This window comes from Neopelma chrysocephalum, unplaced genomic scaffold (assembly GCF_003984885.1).
Source record: "Neopelma chrysocephalum unplaced genomic scaffold, ASM398488v2 Primary Assembly neopelma1_60, whole genome shotgun sequence".
Taxonomy (NCBI): domain Eukaryota; kingdom Metazoa; phylum Chordata; class Aves; order Passeriformes; family Pipridae; genus Neopelma; species Neopelma chrysocephalum.
This window is the reverse complement of record NW_020897715.1, coordinates 15,676,873-15,696,049: the sequence shown is the minus strand read 5'-3', so window position 1 is coordinate 15,696,049 and position 19,177 is coordinate 15,676,873. Positions and strand designations below refer to the sequence as shown.

At 45.2% G+C, this 19,177-nt stretch overlaps 1 protein-coding gene across 1 annotated transcript; it reads right to left on the bottom strand.

Moving 5' to 3' along the window:
- Nucleotides 1–1,451: 1,451 nt before the first annotated feature.
- CTC1 (CST telomere replication complex component 1) lies at nt 1,452–17,517 on the bottom strand. The gene is made up of 24 exons (XM_027681272.1): nt 17,493–17,517; nt 17,273–17,412; nt 14,702–14,948; nt 13,617–13,813; nt 11,869–12,013; nt 10,907–11,209; nt 10,606–10,734; nt 10,051–10,277; nt 8,477–8,648; nt 8,192–8,392; nt 7,831–7,957; nt 7,516–7,630; nt 6,722–7,184; nt 6,265–6,354; nt 5,836–5,979; nt 5,481–5,551; nt 5,174–5,283; nt 4,688–4,853; nt 4,347–4,433; nt 4,103–4,262; nt 3,548–3,612; nt 3,123–3,285; nt 2,873–2,999; nt 1,452–1,937 (listed from the first exon to the last, which is right to left on the bottom strand). The coding sequence occupies exons 1-24, from the start codon at nt 17,511–17,513 to the stop codon at nt 1,777–1,779; spliced, it is 3,831 nt and encodes a 1,276-aa protein (XP_027537073.1). The 5' UTR covers nt 17,514–17,517; the 3' UTR covers nt 1,452–1,776.
- Between the last annotated feature and the right edge of the window lie 1,660 nt (nt 17,518–19,177).

Genomic DNA, 19,177 nt, shown 5'->3' with positions numbered 1-19,177 from the left:
CTCAGTCTTCTTGGAATACTGTAATCAAAATCTGAAAAAGATGTTGTGAATGGCAAAACAGCGATGGGTTAGAAAACTGCTAACAGGCTTGGAATAACCCGGCAAAGGCAAACCACGCCTGAAGTCCTATATGACGACTGATGACTGTATTTGTAATGCAAAATAAAAGAGGAGGATGAGTCCTCAGTGTGGCAGCAGACAGAAGACCAACATAGAGAATGAGGAGAAGTAGACTTGTAAGATACTACTGGAAAGTTCAAATTCAGAAGCAAAGTTATTAAACACAGATATAACTATATAGCCAAATTTTCCTTTTTTGTTTTTTAAATAAGTGTTACCTGGCAATTCTTATCCATTTCTGTAGAACTGCCTGTTACTGTGTTATACATGTTACTTTCAGTGGCACTTTTTAATCAGATTTTGATCTCTATCTTACATCACTTACAGTCAGCATTTTCCTCAGGCTGAGATAGTTTATTTTAGGGGTTTTTTTTTGTTTGTTTTGTTTTCTTTCTGGAGGGTGGCAGATAAGTTTTAGCAAAGTCTTTACTGTTTTGCAGAAAGCATCTACAGAAAATAAGGCTGTCACAGCAAAACTTATGTAGACCTCTTTCAGGATGGAGTCTCAGAACTTTATTGCATGGTCAGTGACACAGTCAGGTCTTGTGTCACTCACGCCTTGGTCTCAGAAGTGGACAGCAGGCCTTGAGAGGGAAGATACTTTACACATGCCCAATAAACCCACTGCCTGACGTTTAATATGTAGCTCAAACTAAGGGGAAAGAGAGAAAGGCAGGGGGGAAACACTGAACAAACAAAACCCCAAACAGCAGTTGCTCAAACGTGCTGTCAAGTACTACACATCATGTTAAGGCAGGGAAGTAACAGTGTGTGGAATTTACTGGCCTGGAGAGCAAGGTGAAGGATGTGGGTGCTATTTTTGCCAAAAGCAAGTGCAGAACACTCAGTCATCAATGCAAGCAGATGGGAGAGGAATCTCTTCAGATGGTGATGTCCTATATGTTGTTTTGGCTAGTCTGCTGTGCCACCACGGATACTGGCACTGCCATGGCAACTCCCTCCTGATCAGGAACAGATGGGCAAGCCTGTGGCATGCTGTGAATTTGTATCACAGCCCATTGCCTGCCTCTTCTTACTAGCCTCACATAATGTTCAGGCTGCTGTTTAAGCTGCTATGTCCAAATAATCTTGTGATTTACTATCGTGATATGACTCCATAGAGTAACTTATTCACTTCCCTTCTCTTCTTGAAGGAAATGCTTTAAAAGTGTAATTTTAATAATTTCAATTAGGTTAAGAAGACCATACCTTGTGGCAACTGTATGGTTTTGCTACCTACAAAATGCCTGTCTCTGGCTCATAAACCAAGGATCTATGTTCTGCCTCATTCCCCATCTAGCAAGTAAACCTTAATACTAAAATAGAAAGAGTGTTTTTAAAATACTATTTTAATAGCTTTATTTAGTAGATACTACCACATAAAATACACACATTGTGTGCCCCAGGCCCGAGGCAATGGCTATCACCTAGGAAGCATTGAACATCTTTCTTCCAAAACGTAGCCCAGTAGCACTGGTGGACAATGGTCTAGAAGGACCATTCAGGAATTCCACAAGTCACAGCAGTTTCTTGATTGCACTCTGTGCTCACAGGCCTGTTCTCCCACTGGAAAGGAGATAAAAAAAGCTCCCAATCCCAGCAGGTATTTCCATAATTCTTCTCCCAGTGGAAGAGATGTTAAACAGTGTCTCTCACTCAGCAGTAACTGGATGTCCTCCTAATCCTCTCACTGTTCAGATAGCGTAAGGCATCTTGTTCCACTTCCTCCACATTCAGGCACAGCAGGCTCAGACGAGGTCCCACTTGTGACACAAACTCCACTTCAGCACACCGAAAATTTCTCAGCTGTAGTGGAGCTGAAGGGGAAGGGTACAACCAGTAACAACTCAGTATAGGGCTGTGGCTCTGTTCTAGCACATGGTTGTAGAAGTTGCTGGGGGAGGTAAGGCCTTGCAGCAGCTGCTTGGCATCTCCTAAACCTCAAAGGACAGCACGATTAACGAATCCAGGATGCAGGCAGATTAATGCATTTGGCCAGCATCCCTCTAACTTGGAGGAAACAGGCATTGGCAGCATGAAATGCTGTGAACTATGTGCTGCTCACATAGCTGATACTGATAGAAGATACAAAGCTCAGTGTATCAGCAACCTGGCCTGACAGACAGGGCACACAACAGCCAAAAATAATGTCTCCACAGAAGGGCATCCTCTGGTGAGCTTAGCAAATCAACCCCTGCAGCACGTGGACTCATTCTGAAGCACTAATATTGGTGCAAACAGCTATGAAGAATGTCCCCTTAACACAGCAACAGCACATTCATGGCAGCATTAGCTCAGACCCCAGCACCCACGAATTCAAAACACTTCAGTGCTTTAAATACTGTGCCCATGGTGAGGATTTTCAGGCCTAGTCTTGACTCTACATGCTATCCTGTCTAAAGTCAAACACTTGATTTGAGAGGTCTGCACAGTAACTCTGGCAACCAGATTCCTGACCCATCCAAGGACTGAGAACCTTGTTCTAATACAGCTCTATATTTTTTTGTAAAGTAGAAAATTTCATATATATTGTTTTAGATAGTGACTTTTGTAATATTATTTCTGTATATTTATAAGCATGGATCTGCTAAGACACATCTTAGCTCTGCACTACAGAATTCACAATTCCATGGAAATCGTTCAGACCTTGCTTTGAGGGCAGCAAAGGCACCTCTCCTTCCCCAGCCTCGTGAGATGTCTCCACCCTTCCTTCCCAAACTAAATATTAGAAAAGCCAGCAGTGCTTGCTTACCAGGCTGCAGGATCTTGGAGGGCTTCCTGTCTAGGCTGAAATCCAGCAGGATAGGACGACAGATGAGAGGACTCCTGCACAGACTCCTTAGGTAGCAAGCAACAAGATCCTCAGGTTCCTCTAGACACTGAGGAAGGAAAGGGTGTGTTGCCAGTGTTCAGAGTGAGGCAGGAAGCCTCTGGAACACCCACAAGCAAAGGGAGATTCAGTTCAGCTGAGGCTGCAGTTGCTACTGGAATAACCCACTCACCCCTGTGCCAGTAGCTTCCCCATGCTGAATGGACATGCTGCCCCTGCTCTGCACACAGTTCTGCAGAGCTTCCCACTCAAGAAGGCTCAGGCCCAGCATTGCTGCCACATGTTCATTCCTGCACAGCACCACAGCTTCACCTGTTCCATCCTCCACCAGCACCCTGTGGAGAGAGCAGACAGGGTGAGATGCAGAGGGAGGTCAGGACAATGCCAGGCTCCCTCACAAGGGTTACGCCCCAGACAACAGAGCTCAGTAAAGTGAGAGGGAGGTTTGTTCACATCTCAGAAGACGTGACACCTCTAACTTTTATCTTTGCTATTCTGTCTACATTCCATCCTTGGTCTGATTTCCCCCCTTCTTTTTGTGGTGCAATTTGCTCCCTCCTTCCCACCTTTCCCACACCCAATCTCTACAGTGCTTACCGTGCGCTGGCTTGTCTCACTCCTGTGTGTGATGGACATGGTGGATTGTGTCGGGTGCACCTCCCCTGAAGGAAGAATAAAGCTACAGCTATGTATGGGTGGGTATAAGAGAGAGGGGGAAGGGACACTGCTTTTTTTAAATTCTTTCCTAATTAAGTATGCAAAGGATTAAAGAATTGCACTGCATTTCCAATGAGTGTCTTGGGAAAAGTTTATATGGGCATAAAAATCACCTGCTGCGAGATGCTGAAGCCCAACAGCAGTGAACACGGGAAGAGCAGAGCATTAACAGAGAATTAACATTCTCCTCTTTCATGTGCTCACTTCACCCCCAGTCCTACCTGTCAGCCTGCCTGGCATTAGATATGTACTTCTAATCCATTGTCACTTTGGTCCCCTTCTAATATGCAAGTCAAGTCCTTCTTAGACACTGGGAAAAGAGGGTTTTGGAATTGGGATAGGAACTCTTATTTCTTCAACATGGTAGCAAAGGATGTGTCAGAGTAGAAAATCTGCAAGACCTCTCACAAATTATCTCTGTGGAAGCTTGAATACCTCCTTGAAAATGCTGCTGCAAAGTGAGCAAACCCACTGCAGGTACACAGTCAGTACACAGGACAAGTGGCATAAAATCCGTGCCCGGGGTAGGTTTTGCAGGTGAGGTCGTAAGTTGGACAGAAACACTAGTGAGGGGGATGAGGCTTCTCCTGCAGGACTAGAAGAAATAGGAATTTGAGAAGCTTAGAACATAGAAACTTTTCTAAGGACACTGTAAGGTGAGAACAGACCCTAAAGTTACCTGGAAGGAAAGAGCAGGTGAGAAGCTGGCAGAGATATGATGCTCACACAGCTGCAGGCAATGTATGTGCAATAAACATTATGAAATCTGCAATATGAAAGAGTATATGTCAAAAAGAGCTTGTAGAAACTAAATGTTCAGTTTTCTTGCGATGACTGGGCTGATCTTCATTTGTAACATGGTAGGAAAATAATTTGTAGAAAGGGATTTGGAGGCATGAAGGTATGGACAAGGGATCAAAGTCCACAGGAGAGATGTTAAGAAATGCTAAGGTTAATAGATAGTTTAAGAGACAATAAGAGAGGTCAGAGCCTGGATCAGGGCTCTAAAGACAGGGGTACCTTGAGATTTTGCGTTCCAAGTTCTGGAAGAGGATCTTGGCTCCAGGTAGCAAACCCCAGAGATGCTGCAGATAGGTGGCAGTAATGTAAATGTCCACCACAACAGGGGAGCCTGGAGCAACTGAGACGCTGAGCTTCACACTGTGATCACTGGCTAGCAGGTTCCCTGAGGAGGCACAGAACCACACACCCCATGAGCTCACTCACACACAGGCAGCACACACCGTCACTGAGCTGGACCTGCTAGAAGTGTTTTTCCTCCCATCACAGTGTTCCACCTCACAGGTTTTCCAGGTACAGCATTCCCATCCCCACACATGCAGTGTGCAGTTTCCTAGCCCTCTGACATGCAATGGGACGCAACATCCTGGCATACTTCCACTATTCTCAGATACAGCAGCACAGTTAGCCAAGTGCATTGCCTCTCTGAAACAGAAAGGAACAAAAATCAATCTGTTGTAATTGGATAAGCTGTCACAACCTTACCTTTCTGCCTTGGAAGCCGAACAGTCGTAGATGGCTTCTCATTCTTGGGAGAGGCACACAAGGTCCTCTCCACTATCTCACCAGAGAAAGAAACAAGGGAACCTGTAAAACTGAGATGAGACCAGGATTTTTGTCCTGCCGGAAGACAAAAGTAGTGGAGGTGTGGACTGCTTCTACACAGGAAGATTTCCAAACCATATTCTTAGAGTGTTAATCACTGTTTAATATAGCACTGTCTGCAATAAAAATGAATACAGACCCATTCCCTAAGATACAGTCACTTGTAATTTGGGGCAGACCAACATACCTGCTGCTAAGCACTTCTGGAATGGAGAAAATTCTCTGGTCCATGCCTGTCAGCACCATCCTGGTTGCCAGCTAGAAGTGAGGGAGACAGCCTCAGACAGATTGCAGTTTACAGGTATCCCCAGCCAGAGCAGTGAAGACAAGTCCTGCACGCTTAAAAGTCGGTCAAGCAATTCATGCTTCCTCTCCAGATTAATTCTGAGACAGAAAAATGTGAAGCCCAGCAGCAGCTTCTGATGGAGCTTTGAGCAGAATGGGACCATCAACAAGATACTCTGTACTGATAATTTTCTAGCTAGTTTTGGAGAGATCTGCAAGTCATCTGTGAAAGCCCAGAGCAATAAGGCACTGCATACCTGGCGCTCAGGCAGACAGGAGATCCAGGTCTCATGCTGTAAGTGCCAGGTATCTTGGACAGGCAGGCACAGGGGGCAAGATGGCCTGGTCAGGAAGGTTGCTGGCACAGGTGGAAAACAGAGCTTGTCAAACACTTCCAAGTCCTGAGGTAAGAGTGACAAGGCAAGACAAGAAGACTATTAAAGGAAGGAGCTTAAAGTTATTTAGGGAAAAAGGGGAAGAACAATGGTTTAAAGAACAACAAAAAAAAATCCACTGAACTCAGAGCTCTGAGAATTTTAATCAAACACAGAACTGAAGCAGTTTCTTGGCAAGACAAACGGAAATTCCAAGCCTTGAAAACAGCTTAGTCACCCTCTGATTCCTCGACTCCCACATGCAGTTCAGCAAGTCTCCTAGAGGAAACAGCAAGATGACGTCTCTCTTACCGAGCAGCAGGGCACAATGAAGCGATACAGTCCATCCTGGTGCAGAAATGGAAACCATCGTAGAGACTTTCCCATAAAGAGGAGTAGTGCCTGGTGAGGGAGGGAAGGAGAGAGAGAAGGTGATGAGAAGTGTTAGGAAAAAGGCACAAAATGAAAAATACTGCAAGAAGAGAGCAAGCCCAGCTCAGGCAACATCTTGATAGAGAAGTAAGATTAGCACAACCAAGGGTATGAGAAAGTAGATGCATTTACAGGAAGGTGACAGAGAGGAGATGGAACTTCCTTGGGGTGGCACAAGGAAGTTGCCTGCATAAACACACACCTCTACCAAACACAAAACCCACTTTCCCATTGACTAGTAACCTAGATACCTAATTATCACACAGGCTCCCTGAGGAGCCACCCCCACCCCCACCTCCCCCCTGACCTATCAAACCACACCCCAAAGCTGCCTCACTTCTTGCTGTGTCACACCCTCTTCTCCATCACAACTGGTGTCCTCCAGCTCTGGTAGATTCCCAATTTCTCTAGGGTGGCTCCACAGCTGAGGTCTGCCCAGCCACAGCACTGTGGCCTGGAAACTGCGCTGCAGCTCCTGTCCTTCTCCATCTTCTTCTCTGGGTAGTTGGTAATTGCGTAACATAAGCCCCTCTTTCTGGGTAACCAAGAACAGGTGAGATACACAGCTGGTTGTTCCGGTGCTACTCTGCCCCCCCTGACAGTTCTCATCTCTGTGAGTATCTGACTTGGGATCCTCCAATTTCAGCACTTTTGCCTCAGGAGCTTCCAGCTCAGGTGTTACATTGTCATCTTTCTTCTTCCTCAAAGAGGAGCTGTTTTCACTCCTAAGGCCTTTCTGGAGTTGTCCTTCAGCAGCATGGAGAACCTGAACATCCTCAAAGTAGAACTGCACGTAGACACTGAAACAAAAAACAGTAGTAGTGAAACTCCCTGTCCCTGAGAGGTGCCTGTCCAAAACAAATGGTTATCTGGGAAAAGCACTGCTTGGGAGTGCCCCACACAAGCCATGGGAGAGACAGAAGTAGAAGTCAGCTACTAGGCTGTGTGTATTCTGAACAAAATACAGATGGTGGGTTTGTTGCTGATAAAGAGCTCATTTTCTATGAATAGGAAAGGACAGTTGTTTTGGCACTGAAATGCTATGTTGATAAGAAGCTTCATCACAGACCCAAAACAGTCGTGGAACTGGAGAGTCATGACTTTACTTGCATACTGAATAAAGGGACTCACCTGGTTTTTTTCTCCCTCACATGTTCAAGATTTTCCAGGTGCTCCCAGGAGGGAAAATCAGTCTGAAGGAATCTCTCCACAACAAGTTGGTAGTTTTCCACCTGCAAGAGTGATCCTGCAAACACATCAGAGAAAGGAGCTGAGCTAAATAAAAAGAGAACATAAAACCAGTAAACTCAATATCCTCATTTTAAAGTCACGAGGTCAGGCAGTGACAGTTCAGCATCCCCATACCAAGTCTCTTCTTCCTTGTTTTGGAGCTGAGTGGCAGAAGAGCAAAAGATCAGCACTCAAATATAGTTTAGTGCGACATACCTATGAGAGCTGTATTGGCAAAGGGGCTACCATCCTTCTGGGATATCACGCAGGGAAGCGTACTGCTCTTGTCCTGCAGCTGGAGCAAACTGCTCCTGGACGAGACCCTCAGCACACCCAGCAGTATCTGTAACAGAAAGGAAGCCAAAATGAACGTCAAACAATTCCCATCTTTGAAAGCCATAAATCAAAGTGTGTGGAGTAGCAGCTGAAATTCAGCCTGTTTTCAACACATCTCAGTGAGAAAAGCAGTGTCATTTCTGAACAGGAAAAACAGGCATGCACTAGACAGGGTGCTGGAAGGCATGGGGGGATCTGAGAACTCTCAAGGCACAGGCAGTAAAGGGAACAAGGCACTCACTAGTCGGGGCTGGAAACTTCCTGCTGAGAGTGTGCAGTAGGACCAGACCAGTCTGCGATTCAGGTCCTGGGTGCCCATATGCTGTGCTTCCAAGGGAGAAAGCAACTGTGATGGACTGAAGCCTTCCCAGCTCTTCTGTTGGGCCACATGGCAAACTGCAGACAGAGATGGGGCCTGGCATGGGGGGTCCAGAGTCAAATACTATGAAAAAAGAGAGAAAGAATGAATCAGTTGATTTTCTTCCCATCAGACAAACAGCAAACAGCTCACAGAGCATTTACTCACTTTCTGCAGGGGACAGTGGTGTACTTTTGCTAGAATTTCATTATAAATATCTCTTGCTTTCTCTCTGTCTGGCACCATAGCTTGCAGAAGGGGGACAAGGAACTTTTCAGCAGCTCCTGGGTTTTGGTGAGTACAGCTAAGCAGTCGACGGCGCCCAAAGAAACAAGAAAACCTGAAGAGAAATCATGACTGTTAAAAACACTAGCAGTCCTCACATTTTAGTGACTCTTGCATATAAGTCAGGGATTCCTTCTGCTTGTTATGAGTGAATACTCTGTATAAGATAGGAACTAAAGAGAGCAAAAAAAGAACATCAAGTAATTGAAAAGAAAAAGAACATTTAAGGCCAATGCAGATTCCTTTTGGGCAAGCAGACAAGGAATAGGAAAATATACAGAAATAGACTAACAAAATCTCAAAACTAAAGTAGCCAAAAAACTAAACTACGTGAAAATAATCTCCCTCTAAGTCACGAAAATGGATCTCCATGCATTTTGGCTAAGCTTGGTATCATTACTCATGTTAGGTACACTTGGCTTTCTTTTACAGGATGCAAAAAATCATAAGGCAGAAACAACCACAGACTACTCTTGTTTCAACATTTTTCTCGCGTGGTGCTCCTTTCAGAAGTTTAGCTTACTGCTTTTGAAGGCCTGGAAGTGATCACACTGCCAGTCAAAATATGACTTAACAACAGAAAGTGAACTCAAATGAAAAGAGATAGCAACTAACTCCCTGGAACAATTTTCAAGCAGTAGCAGGACTTGGCAATCACGTTTAAAGTGAAAAAGATAATAAAAAAACTTATAGCTAGCACAATTCCCAGGGCAAAAATGAAGCTGTTTTATTGGGAAGCATATTAAAAATTCCACAGTGCCAGTAAAGGACAGGAACACTGAACATTCTATGAACTGCTACTTGACTGAAATTAAATATATACATTTTGAAGTCCATGACAGCAGTTACAGTGATCAACCATAGAGCAGCCATCAGGGAGAGCAGGAAGCCATCTGGAAGATCCAGAGATAAGCATGGGTGGGAAAATCTGCTAACACAGAGGGTCTCAAGCATATGATCACACTACCAGCAACACTCAGAATACCTCAAAGGGATATGCTGAGCAGGTGCTGCCGCTTCTGTGAACGGCCAGGACATGAGCCTTTGTATTGGTTGTGATCTAGTTGTAGCAGCATTTTCCAGCTGCAGCCTCAGTGCCCATCTTGATTTGCCAAGCAAACCACGTTGGCAGGCAGACATCCCTACAGTGCTTCTGTACTTCAGGACAAAACTTCCCAGGCAGGACTACATGAGCACAATGTCCTGGAGTGTTGCAGCTTCCTGAGAGCAGTGGACTTGAAAACTGTACAGGATTTTCTCATAAGAACAAATGCAAAGTACAAGCAACTGGACGTTGTGTGAAATGTAGATGAATAGCTTACTTAGGCTGATAAATCAAAACCAATAGCTGCTAATGGTATCCAAGCATAAAAATTTTGTGAACACTTGGTCTAGAAGATACCCAGGTAGTCTACAAAGCATATTTACAAACGGTCTGACTTCAGAACTGTCCTCACCTCTCCTCAAAGGTCTCCAGGAGGCTCACCAGCCAGAGGTAGAGTGGCATACCAAGATGGTAGCGGAAGAGGAGCTGTAAGCAGAGATTTCCTGAAGAGGTCGGTGGCTGGTAGGGGGTGCTGAGCCTTGAAAACCTCTTCAGCACAACAGTGCTGCTCAGGCAAGCACCAAGCACAATGAAAGGGAAGGATACCAGAGGCTTCTGCAGGAGGTGGACATCGATGAGCTGAGATACACAGACATACAACATAAGAGATAGCTAGTCTTGCCACCACTCCCCCAAACCATCACCCCACCCTAAACTCTTGGTCATTCTAATGGATTGTCTATAATCAGGCCTGAGGCATCTGGCATGGTTTAGGAAGGAATCAGATAATAGTAATTTCAACTTTAATGACTGAGCCTAGACTGTAAGATCCCCAATTCTGTTCCAGATACTTGCTGACATAGTTCCAGTGTTGCTGTAGCCTTCTGTTGACCCACACACTCACAAGCCATCCCCAGGGCCTGAGTCTTTTCCACAAATGCTTTATGATTCACAAGTTTCAACTTACTTCCACACATGCTCCTGGCCGGAGTCCACGTGCAGATTTCAACACTGGCAGGTAAGCAAGGCACAAGCAGACTTGGTTATCCAGTAAAAAGAGACCGGCTTGGACATTGAGTATTTTGGTGACAACTCCCTAAATAGCAAGCAAACAGAAAGTTACAGGAGTGTTAGAGAGTTCCAAAATGTAAGAGACTCATAGGCCTGAGCAGTAAGGAAATAAACTCATGATGAAAATAAGTCCTTGCAGGCCATGAGCTGAAACCCTACAGGATGAGTGGGTGAAGGCTAACTCTATAAATCCTTACCACATAGGAGATGATCTTGGACTCTTTGGTTGATCTTGGCCGCTCCTCTTCAAATCCCAGCTCCAAGGAGCCACTGAGCTGCTCAGCAGTCTCAAGGGAAGAAGACTGAGTGGATTCTCCTTGCCAAGTACTGTTCAGTGGCTGCTCCCTCACGTGCTCTGCACAGTAGGGTAAAAGGCAGGAAGGAACACCAGTGACAAACGTCTTTTGTCCAGATTTCTTCAGGCTGGATATACTCAGGCCTGTTATTGTGTACCTGTGACCCAACTGGAGGACATGATGCCATGCCAGCTGGCTGGGTTCCTAGAGCAGAAAAAAACAAAAGTGACATCAGCATCAACCACACTGAAAAAAATTCTTCCCTCCACAGGATTGCCTCACACTCTTAGCAAAAGGGTGGCATCTGCAAGACATTTGTATGGCCAGTCTTCGCGAACAAAGATTTTTGGGAAAGGTCTTTTACCTTTCAAGCCTGCGCAATGGATTTTTTTTAGGTGAGACACAGCATGCGCTGAACTGAGCCCACCCTTTAATCCTAAGGTTCATCTGCCGGGGCCAAGCAAGCTTGGACAATGGCAGTGAGGTCCTCAGGACATAGGTTTGTTTAGAGTGACCTTCTCAGAGATGGATGGCCTCACAGGGCTAACGAGCTACCATCTGCCCAGGGGACCGGGAATCGAACCTGGGTTGCAGCGGTGAGAGTGCTGCATCCTAACCACTAGGCCACCAGGGGTCCCTGCAAGACATTTACAGACACTGAAACTGCATGAGGTAGGAGGACACAGAACTAGACTTCTTACATACAGAGACTATTATAGCTGCATGGAATATTAAAAAAAAAAAAAAAATCACTAGAAAAGGAAGAATAAATCAAAATGGGAAATCAAGGGCAAGCTTCAAAGAATTAATCAACTAGCACACACACAGACCATGAATTTGTGAACAAAATTCCAAGGACCTACCTGGACCAGCACAGGGACACAAACAGCTGAGGTGAAGCACTTTAGAAACAGAAAGAAGAAAGTCTTGTGGCGAACACAAAGGAGAGGCCCAAGTCTGACCAATTCACCTGCTACAGTAAGCTTTGATCTTTTCCTACATGGAATCCTAGAGGGCAATTGAGGAGGCAGATGAAATCAGAGATGAAAGAACAACTCAAAAGTATCTCAAAAGCAAAATAAACACATATGCAGGATGCATTTTTTAGAAATAAAGGATCCAACAAGGTAATATGAACAATCTCTCAGAGAGGTTTTCAAAACAGTATTTGGCTACACAATTTGTACTTTAACTTGTACATACTAAATCTCTTTGATATTTTAAAAAACCTTAATATTTGAAGACAGAAGGGTTATGTTGAACAAATTCACATGTTCATGACAACAGTCAGATTATAAAAAGCTTTACCACAAACCGGATGCTAATTGTAGGTCTAAAGGAGAAGGAAAAAAGAAGTCACAAGCAATTCTTCAGCAGAAAACAGAACTTGGATTTGTAGATCCATGGAACGTGACACTGTGGGAGCTCTAAGCCTATAAACCAAAGAGGCCTGAAAGCAATAATGGAGTCTTTCTAACAAACTTGGCACAGAGTGAAAGAGCAGCAAAACTAAAAGCAGATGAGAGGAGAGAGAGGTGATATTTCTTTAATAGTTTCTGTTTGTCATTTAAAACTTTCATTTCAAAAAGATGAAAAAAAATTCAAACAAATTGTTTGTAATTTTCATTTCAGCTCCTACTGGACTTGATCATAACCATTCCACTTACTCTAAACAAACACATTCTTGATTCTAAAACATATAAACAATTATCTAACTTTGTGACTTTGGAAAAAAAACAAAACCAGTATGTCCACACGCAATAATACCAGCAATTCATTGTTAACATTTTTAAAGAAGGAACATGGAAAATTGGTCAGATATCAGTCAGTAGCAGAGGAGCTTTATGTTAAAAGCCTGAGAACATATACTGAAATATGGAACTAGTTTTCTTGTTTAGAGACGTCCCTTGAGCAAAATCAAATACGCTTAAAATACGTTTCTCACAGGCAGATAAACCCAATTAAAACAAAAGATAACTAAAAAGAAACTCAAGCAGCATGACTAGTGACATTTTATTGTATACTGTAACTAAATTACACCAAGAATTCTCTGCTCAAGAAGATAAAACATGATCGAGCACAACCTGGAATTATCAACTTCAGTAAGATTTGTAATTCCATTGGCTACATTTTCACATACTATAAACTAAAGAACAGTTATTCTCATCACTTGACATTTCACTGGTACCTTTATCTTAGTAATATGATAAAAACTTGACCAGTGGCACATATTAATTTCATATTACAATCTAGGCTTACTTTCAATTATTCTTCTGGTTCACTGGAGGCTACAAAAAAAAAAAAGTTGTGCTAAAAATTTTAGCCTAAAAGTTGAATCAACACTTCTTTCTCATATCCTTTCTGTAATATCAAAATACATCTGGAAATAATTTAGATTTGTCTTATTTTATCAAAATACAATTAAGTCCTGGAAAACAGATGATTAATGAAAAGTGGCTTTATTGTTTAACTTTTACTTCCACCACTCACCGTTATGCTTCCACCCGTGGCAGAAACAGAATTTGTCTCTTCCTAAGCCAAGTTTTTTTCATGGTACCTGTCAAACCAGACCAACAGTGCTATGATGGAATTGAGCGTGTTCTGTGTTTACCTGGAGGTAAGCAGTGGCTCAGCTGATGTTGGGTAGGTGGCTGGAATGCTGTGAAGGACTTTCTTGGGGACATTTACTGGCACTGGATCCTCCAGGATTTCCAAGTAGCCTGCTGCACTCTGGTTTGTCTGTGGTATATATGACCAGCTTGGGAAGAGGAACAGTGACTCCAGCCACTCAAGTTCAAAATGCAGGAGCTAAACCAAAAGATGAGATAAAAGCTTGAGATAAGTTACAGTATGTTTTCTCAATGTTACTTACAATATTCATTACTCATCCACCCTTGAAAGTGCATCACAAACTTGTCTACTGCTGGGCTTCATTACTAAATGAGAGCAGTGTTTTCTGCCCACTCTCTCATCTTGCATGGAGAACTTCTGTCCTTCCAGATGCAAACCTAGAAGAGATTTGCTGAGCTCTACAGCCAGCATTTCATGGATTATAGTAACACCCTCACAAAAGGTGATTATTAATTCACTGCAAGGTTTAGTTATTTTCAGACAATTTTTTCTAAAATTCTCACCTGCTTTCTTTTCCCCTGTGTTTTCAGTTAGAAGTTCATACCAATATAACTTTTTTCTAGTCTTTGCCTCCTTGGAAAGCACAACTTCAGTTCTCTGCCATCACTATTCCAGGGGTTGTTTCTTATCTAGACTTCCTTCCAATGACTTTCAGAACGCTTTTAAGTCAATTGTCATGCTAGCTATTATTTCCTGAAAGTTATCAATGCATCACTGAACACCTAGTACAACTCTCCAGAAAGTTATTTCTGCTCCGCCAGTTGGAATTCAGCAAATAGAGGGGACATCTCCCAGGCTGCCTTGTACTATGGTGAATTTAACAGAAGTGTACTGGCTGTCTCTTTTTTCTGGGCCAGCACGTTCAATATTTCTTTTCCTACCAATGAAAAATTTGACATGCTCTGCCCTCTCCCCAGGTTCTAAGCTTGCTGTTTTCCTGCCTGCTTTAGAGATGTGTTATTTCCCTCCATAAAGACTTTGGCAGAACATTTGAAGCCCTGGGTGGTCTGTGACACTGCCCCAGAAGTGGGAATAAACACAGAACCCCTCAGACCAAGGACATACCTCACATGGAATTATCCCTGTATTGTCCTTCACATATAGGCAACCATCTACCAACTTTTCTTTGTTCTCTTGCCTTCCATCTGTTATACAGCCAACCAAGATCAGGTAAGTCCTTGGCAAAGTGGTCTGTGTGGGTAAAGCACCTTGTCCTTGATGAGCCCATTCTCTAAATTCGTTAGTGCTCCAGGTCAGGTGGCTGCAGCAGGGTATACGCTGCTGATGCTGTAGGTCAGAAATGGAGATGAAACTGGAAAAAAAAAGAAAAAAAGAAAAAGAAAATAAAAGTGAGAATACAGCAGGACGTAGGAAAAAAACTCTGTCTGCAAAGTTTAGAGATTACAGTGATCATCGCAGTGGACACTGCTTGGCTAGGTCAGAAGAGTCTTAGCACACCCAGAGTGTGGTCTGATGATATAACATGGCAAGAACCAACTAATTCACTGGCATTTATCAATTATCTCTCTCAACTCAGTAAAAGTCTGTTCTACTTGAGCATCCTCTCTGAAAACAGACATCCCTTGCTACTACAGTTATGTGAGCAGGCATGGAGAAAATTTGAAAAGAAATAATAATGAGACTTAATAAACATGTTTTCAAGGACATGTGGAAGGTGGGAAGGAGAATAGTTACTAGTTCAGACATTTCTAACTTGAATGGGACACTCCGTGAGAAACCCCCACAACTTCTCCACAGTTTACATATCAGTAACGAAGACAGGTAAATACAGACTAATTCCATCATTTGGTGCTAAAATCGTTGAACTGCAGTAAAAATAATTTTGAACAACTTCTAGATGAAGATTGTGACAGTTTTGGGGATAGTTTGCACAATACAAAGCTGAGACACAGCAAGCCAGGAATATTAGACTGGGCTTTCACTCATAAGAACAGAGCCAAGCTTAGCCCTGAATCTTTCCACCCACCCTTCTGGCTTTGGGGAGAGGGGGAAGGATGAGATGCAACATTAAATCAACCACATCTGAAGCCATCCACAGTTTAGCATCTATCATGCTTAGACTGACCATGGTACTAAAGACGGGAGAGAACAAGGCAGTATCCTCAGTAGATTCTAAACCTTTTCAGTGTTTATTATGATCATGGCAGTATTCATCATTGGTGTTTACATCCTAGCTGTCTGTGCTAGAGAATTAAGGGAAGTCCTCTGTCCATGCTAGCATCAACACTGAAAGAGCAAACACAAACTGTTCTCCAGGTAGTGACTTTAGTACTTGTTTCCAGTGAGGTTCGCTAACAATTTCAGATTGTGAAACTGGAACTTTATTCACAACATACACTTGCTCAGTAGCAGGACATAATCAAGTTCAGGGAGCATGAATTTGAAGAGTTTCACTTGACTAGTCAGGTGTCAAAAGTTCAAAGTCAGAAATGAATCAGCAATAAACAGAGTTTAGATATTAAAAAAAAATAATCGGAAAACATAAATTTATGCAGGTATATGTGTATTTCACAGAAATCTGAACAGGAGATTAGTTGAAAATGTTCTATTCTCAGAGACAGAGCAGTATCAGGAAAACTGACACCTATGATCCACAAGGAGAACACGGTGCTGCTCATATTTTTGTCAAATGTGCCAGCTGCTTTTTGGGAGAAACCCAAACTACAGCAGTATGCTGGGTCCTGATTATCACATACAGAGAACTAAACAGACTCCGTTCTGGTGCTCCAGAGCTTGGTGGTTAGTTGTAGATGTAGCATGCTGCTCACAAACGGACCACTGGCCTCCTATGAGATAACTAACAAATACCTTAAACTCTTCTGTATGAATATATTCTCCTGAATCTAAACCAAACTCTGGTTTAAACATCATAAAATATATAGAAAAAATACAGCTTAGATGAGATCAGTTTAGCTGGCTTAAAAGATCTACCATCTACATTCATAAACTATTAGTACAAAATTAAAAGTCACAAGCCCCTAGTCAATTCCAATTGACCTTTGCCCCCAAACTGTCTGTGTCAAAGCTTTTAGTAGATTTTCTCCCATCATAAGCTGGAGCAAGAGAAAAACAGATCCAGACAAGCCAAACCTTCCAATATAGATATCTCTCAACAAGCTTTATGTTTTTCGTGATGGTGAGCATGCAAAAACTTTTCCTATTAAAATATGGACCACGTTATTCTAGAGTGTACACTTGAACGCTGACCTCGGCTGCCCAACAGCTTCAGAGACTGTACGCAGAAACACCCTCCTGGGTAGGCTGCCAGGATCCAGCCGGGAAGGTGCCGTGTAAGCGCTGTGTAGAACAGCAGCTCGCCCTCGGCGAGATGCCCCACTTCGATGACATCCTCTGCCTACCGCAGACTAGCGGATACGGTGCTTACTCATACCGCAAGGGCGGCCGGGGGCGCACCGAAGCCAAAGAAAGGCGTGCGGTTACCTGTGTTCGACAACATCACTCCCACACTCGCCATCCGGGGCGGGCACCGCGCACGGACGAGCCGCGCTGAGCTCCCGGGAGGGCCGCGCATGGGCGCCGGGCCAAAAGGGGACACCCCCGGCTCCGTTCCTTCATCCCATTCCGCCCCTTCCCCTCATCCCGCCCTGCTGTCACCTGTAGCCGAGCGGCAGCGCCCCGCTGCCCGCACTCCGCAGGCACCGCAGCACCGCCTCCAGCGCCGCTGGCTCCTGCCCGTCCGGCCCCGGGAGCGCCCGGCGAGCGAAGTCTTGAGCTTCCCGCAGCCAGCGCTGCTCCTGGGGGAGAGAAGCAGAGGAGCGGGACCTCAGCGCCGAGCGGCGGGAAGGTTTCGGGGCCGCCCCGGTCCCTCACTCACCGCCGCGCCGGGCGCCGCCATGACAGGCCGCACGCACCGCGCCGTTGCCGTGACGACGCGGCGGCGGGAAACGCGCAGAGGCTGCCGGGAGAGCCAAGAGCTACCGCCCCCGCGCGGCGCTTCCCGCCCCTCCCGAGCGGGGTGGCGAGGGATCGGACCCTGAGGGGGTAGCGGGTGAGCTCTGTCGGGGGGTTGACCCCGGCTGGATGCTATGCACCCACCAAAGCCGCCCTATTGCTCCCCTCTACAAGCGGGCAGGGAAGAGAAAATAAACTGAAAGGTTCGCGTGTTGAGCGACGGACAGGGAGAGATCAGTCACCGATTTGTCACGGGCAAAACACAGTGAACTTGGGGATATTAATTGAATTTGTTACCAACAAAATCAGAGCAGGATAATTGGAAGTAAAATAAATCTTAAAAGCACCTTCCCCCCACCCATCCCTCCTTCCCTGGCTCTACCTCCTCCCCTCCAGCGGCGCAGGGAGACGGGGAATGGGGGGTGCAGTCTGTTGTTTCTACCGATGCTCAGGGAGAGGAGTCCTTCCCCTGCTCCCATGGGGTTCCTCCCACAGGAGACAGTCCTTCACGGACCTCTCCGGCGTGAGTCCTTCCCACGGGCAACAGTTCTCCACGAACGGCTCTAACGTGAGTCACTTTTTCACGGGGTCAGTTCTTCAGGCACGGGCTGCTCTAGCGTGGGTCCCCCACAGGGTCACAAGTCCTACCAGGAAAACCTGCTGCAGCGTGGGCTCCTCCTCTATGGGGTTGCAGGTCCCCGCTAGGAGCCTGCTCCAGCGCAAGCTTCCCACAATCTCACAGCTGCTCCAGTATGGGGCTCCTCCACGGGCTGCAGGTGGATCTCTGCACTCCTGTGGTCCTCCATGGGCTGCAGGGACACAGCTGCTTCACCACGGTCTTCAGCACGGGCTGCAGGGGAACCTCAGCTCTGGTGCCTGGACCACCTCCTTCCATCCTTCTGCACTGACCTTGGTGTTTGCAGAGCTGTTCCTCACATATTCTCATTCCTCTCTTCTCTGTCCACAGTTACATCTGTGCAATAACTTTTTTTTCCTTCTTAGAATGTGTTATCACAGAGGCACTACCACCATTTCTGATGGACTTGGCCTCGACCAGCAGTGTGTCCATCTTGGAGCTGGCCAGCATTGACTCTGCCACACACGGAGGAAGCTTCTAGCAGGTTCTCACAGAAGGCACTCCTGTAGCCTCCCTGCTACCAAAACCTTGCTACCACCCAAGCCAAATACATCTCTGCAGCCCAGGAGTAAAGTGGCCAGGCTGGCAGACAAGCTGTGTGGCAGAAGGGTGGGCTCAGTCCCCCTAGGCCTTGGCACAAAGCCACAGGGCCTTGGGAAGTGCCAGAGGCCTAGCAGGCTGCAGGGTGGTGGCAGGGATGGAGGGAGGCAAGGACCTGCCAGTTCTGGCAAAAGCTAGGAAGTGGATGTGCATTCACGTGTTTGACATTAGTGTAAATGTCAAACGTGCAGCGGGCTGTGAGAGTGCCCTCCCCTCCCTAAGCTGCGGGAGGAGTCAAATGGGAAGGTTTGTGGGGATTTCTGTGACATTTGTGTGGTTCTAGAGAAATGGGTTTGTTCTGGTTATTTTTATTTGAAGGCTGAGGGTCCATGAAGACTGAAGGGTGTGCCTCATCCACTCACATGACAGCA